This window comes from Aedes aegypti, chromosome 1, assembly GCF_002204515.2.
Source record: "Aedes aegypti strain LVP_AGWG chromosome 1, AaegL5.0 Primary Assembly, whole genome shotgun sequence".
Classification (NCBI taxonomy): domain Eukaryota; kingdom Metazoa; phylum Arthropoda; class Insecta; order Diptera; family Culicidae; genus Aedes; species Aedes aegypti.
This window is the reverse complement of record NC_035107.1, coordinates 209,907,825-209,912,268: the sequence shown is the minus strand read 5'-3', so window position 1 is coordinate 209,912,268 and position 4,444 is coordinate 209,907,825. Positions and strand designations below refer to the sequence as shown.

General features: G+C 42.3%; 1 protein-coding gene across 1 annotated transcript; it reads right to left on the bottom strand.

Annotated features, from left to right (window-relative positions):
• Positions 1-635: 635 nt before the first annotated feature.
• On the bottom strand, positions 636-3,265 carry LOC5572338 (zinc finger protein 366). Its single transcript, XM_021857433.1, has 2 exons — positions 3,137-3,265; positions 636-3,066 (listed from the first exon to the last, which is right to left on the bottom strand). The coding sequence occupies exons 1-2, from the start codon at positions 3,157-3,159 to the stop codon at positions 1,335-1,337; spliced, it is 1,755 nt and encodes a 584-aa protein (XP_021713125.1). The 5' UTR covers positions 3,160-3,265; the 3' UTR covers positions 636-1,334.
• Positions 3,266-4,444: the final 1,179 nt, after the last annotated feature.

Here is a 4,444-nt window from a genome sequence, read left to right as displayed (position 1 = left end):
GTGTCAGCACCGAGGAGGCAGCCCCTCTAGCACGAGGTAGGTAATGCAACCCTAGCTAGGTGGCCTATCGAAGATTCCAACCAAGAAAGGCAAAAGTAGAGCAAACGGATTGATTTTGCGGCAACAGACCCGGCAACGAATAACGACTTACCATACCCTTAAATATAAATGTTTGAAGATTTGTTCTCGAGTTTATTTGCAAAATAATAACCAACTAAGCCTAATTTTGTAATTTTCCATCTAATACCTATGGATTAATGCACGAGTTCATTATTTGAGGTTTTAGCGGTGCACGCTATGTCTGAACCAGACGATTATAAAAATCGAATGTACATCGGATTTTATCTCGATAGAGTTTAGTATTTGGGTTATATTTTCATAATCGGAAAGTTTTAAAATATTCCATCGGTTAAATTTTTATTTTTTTTCACTTTTTAGCCATTTTTCATACTAAACTCCATGAAAATCACGTTTTCGACGCATTTCAACCCATACAAAATGTATGGAAAAAAATTCACCGATAAAATATTTTAAAACCTTCCGATTATGAAAATATAGACCAAATACTGATCTCTAGCGAGAAGAAATCCGATGTACATTCGTTTTTTATAATCGTCTGGTTCAGACATAGCGTGCGGTGCCGTGTTATTTATGTGACCACGGAAACGATTGAATTCGGTGATGAAACTATCGAAGTAGGCAATCATCGTTTGAATGCGCCAGCACCGTTTCATGCGTTTAGAGTTAGTTTAGAGCGAACCGTTGTTGGAATAAGTTATTTTCTAATAAATCTGTTGAACTTGTAAACGGGTGTTTCAGTTTTTACGGTTTGGCTTATCATTCGGCACCGCTCAAACGTCAAATTAGTGAACTGGTCCATAGTGGTAGAACCACGTAGAATTGTGCGGATCGCTGTCGGTACACGATCGAGTTTCCTAAACTGCCTGTGTTTGTCTCCTCGGATGAACGGCAGTCACACCAAATGACTAATCCACTAACCGCGCTAGTCTTCTTCCGAGTCTTCCGATAAATCAAGCGTGTGCTAGAATAAGGGCGAGGGTCGCATGATCGATTTCTCTTCATCGATCCTCTCTCTGTGAATAATGGTGACAAGCTACAAGTTTGTCAGCATTTTTTCTTCTCAGGACGCAATATTGCATCGCTGCCAAGCGGTCCGAAGTTAAAGAAAATGCTGACGAACCTGCATCTTGTCACCCTTATTCACAGAAGAGAGGATCGATGAAGAGAAATCGATCATTCTAGTACACGCTTGAAATGTCACATCATATGTACAAACTAACACAAATTGATGAAAAGAAATGCATGGTTAAGTTTTACATGATCAGCTTCATATCTGGATTGCTATGCTCCATCAGCGCTTGGTCTGGGTCGCCATGCATCATCAGCTCCATGCCTTGATCGTTATGTACCATCAGCTCCTGGTCGCTTTGTATCATCAGACTCGCCATGTCCTGGTCGCCATGTATAATCAGCGGTTGGTCCTGGTCGTCACCTTGCACCATCAGCTCCCGGTCCTGGTCCCGATGCATCACGGAGATGTGATTCTTGAGGGTGCTCATCTTGCAGAACGCCCGGCTGCAGTACGGGCAGTAGTCGATGGTCAGTGGGGGCGCCCCCGGGACGTGGTACTTTTCCTTGTGCTCGAGCAGCGCATTCTGGCGGGAGAATTTCAGCGGACATTCGTCGCACGGGTGCGGAAAGTTGTTCGTGTGCTGATAGCTGTGGCGTTCGAGCCGTGGCCGGGACTGGAACTGCTTGCCACAGTCGTCGCACTGGAAAACGATTCCCTCGTGGACGAATTGGCGGTGCCTCGAGAGGGAAGCGTTGTTCGGGAATTCCTGGAAGCAAACATTGCAAACGTACTGCTTGCAAACCCTCTGCGTGTACGTGGGATAGTTCATGAGGAGTTCGTCATCCAGCTGATCGGAAGTATCCGGTTCTGCTAGCTGTTGCTGTGCGTAGTAGATTTTTCCTAGAGGGATCTCGTAGTTTAGGATTGGGGGTACCAAATTGGGATCTAAGCGTTCCAGGGCTATAACGAATGGGTACATTCCAGGAAATTGGAACTCTTCCGTTGCTGGGTATGTAACCGGTTCCGGTTGTTCTACCTTTAAAGGCATTTGCTCCGGCAAAATTCCTTCTTCGATTGGCAAGCTATCTTGATCGTAAGATGGAAGAATCGTCATATTGGCGCTGCTATTCTGATCCTGGAAAATAGGTACAATTGTTTCCGGCATAGGTTCCTGTACAATTGGGGTCGTTAAGGAAGCAGGGACAATAATTGCCGGCTGAGACGTTGTTTCATCTCGAACAACCGGAGTAACATTCCTCCGAGGTTTCGGTGCCGGTTTGTGCACTTTCTTAACATGATGTCTCAACGATCCGATGAAATGGAACTGGGACCCACAAGTTTCACACATGAATGGCTTTTTGTTGGCATCATCTTTTTTCGGGGCATCCGGTTTGCTTTTCTTCACCGGGGGATCAATTTCTTTCGGAGCTTCCACCGGACCGTGCAGCACTTTGACGTGAAATTGCAGTTGCTTTTCATTGGCGAATATTCGCGGACAATGCGAGCAGCTCAGAGTTTGATCCTCAACCACACCACCATGGAACTGAAACTGGTGGTACTTCAACAAGCTTTCCGTTACAAATCTGGCATCGCAATGGTCACAGCTATTTGGCAAATCGTGGAACGATTTCCAGTGTTTCTCGAAATCGGTTTTAAATTGGAACTTTACCGAGCACTCGCTGCACTGAAAGGGCAGATCCCTCATCCCGTTTCGTCCCTTACCGGTAAGAGCGTAATCACACCGGAGACACCTGTCCCGGAAGCGCTCGAACTCCTCCAGCATCATCCGGCATGTGCTACAAATCCCGCAAGGGTTGTCTGCTGCCCCGGTAAGATCGATTTCCATATACCGCTTAACTAGTTGGACCAGCGTTTGATTGGGCTGGGTTAGGCCATTGGAAACCACCAGCAGCGATTCGACGTCGACCTCCGAGAGGCACAAACGGCAGTAGGAATCCGCCGGTCCGCTCGGCCTGAAATTGCGAAGACAAACATGTTTAGTCAGTTAATTGTCCACTTACTTTATAACTAATCTCTACTTACACGATGAGGAAATCCTCTTCCATCGTTTAAAAAGTCGAATTCTTTGGTAAGAAGCGTTGGAACAATCGACAAATTCAGCCACTGATGCTAAAATATTGACGTTGCAGCGGCTAAAAGTGCACTTGCATTTCTGGTTTTGACAGTTCTTTCACAGTGATGCCAGATGTTTTATGGGTTGTGCACCCGGAACTCACCGAAACTGCAAACCGTTTCTTGATCAAAATCGCGAGTGTTTGGAGGTGAAGTATAGCTATCACTGATAAAAGTTTGATCCGTGTGTTTAAAATTATGGATCGATTCATGTACGTCTATATCGATTTGTTGTGATTTTCATACAAACTTCGTGTGTGTTCAATTCTTTAGTTTTGCCATAGACTTAAAGAAGTTTGATGGTTTTGCTTCATGGACTGATTCATCAATCGACAACATAAATTTCATAGTTTTCTTCATAAGTTTCTGAAGCATTCCATTTCAAATTCGTATGCGTCAATCTATGGGTGCATAGATCATCACCCAACACGGATTCAGTGTGTTTAACTTATGGTTATCTTGTGTCATGATCATCATATTCAAGTTGGTCGATGTCCTGTCAGTTATTGATTTAATCTTGGCTTAAGATGACGCTTCCAATTCACTACAGCCTTGTCTTTCGATTTAGGTGCTAATCAAGGAATTTCGTTAAGCCAGTAAAAAGTTATAAACGTTTAAAATATTTCATCTCAACGTAACGCTCTTGGTTTTGAAATTCCAATTTGACTCTTGTGATGACATGGTAACTATATCGTCACAAGAGTCAAATTGGAATTTTGTATTCAACAGATTAAAAAAAAAAAAGTAAATGGTTCAGCGATTCATGAGCAATTTCATTAATGCTTTACTCAGTTGTTTCTGCAGATGCGTCAAATGAAAAAAATTTTTTTTTCTTATGTATTTCTTCAAAGTTTCGGAGACGAACCAGCCAACGGCTGAAAGTCTCGATAATAAAGATAATAATAATAATTCAAAGCATCTTTTAGATAATCTTCTATTGATGTTTATCAAATATTGTAATGTATTCTAATTTGGCGAATACTTATGACTCAACAAGATATTTTTGTGGATTTCGATAAAAAATTACCTTACAGCAATCGTCCTAGTAAATTTTTAAAAAGATTTTTTAAAGACAATCGACTAGATTTCCATGTAACCATGCTGCGAAGATAAAATTTATACATATAAACAGTCAACATAACGCTAGTATCAATGTATAACTACAATTAAAGTTGATTGGCAGTTATACAGTAAGGCCAGTTTTATGTACACCGTTTA

What these genes read in the sequence shown, in the direction of transcription:
- LOC5572338 (XM_021857433.1), bottom strand. Translation starts at nt 3,159, where the DNA reads ATGGAAGAGGATTTCCTCATCGT. An exon ending in GAAGAGGATTTCCTCATCGT is followed by an intron (nt 3,067 to 3,136) that starts GTAAGTAGAGAT and finishes TCGCAATTTCAG; the next exon opens with GCCGAGCGGACCGGCGGATT.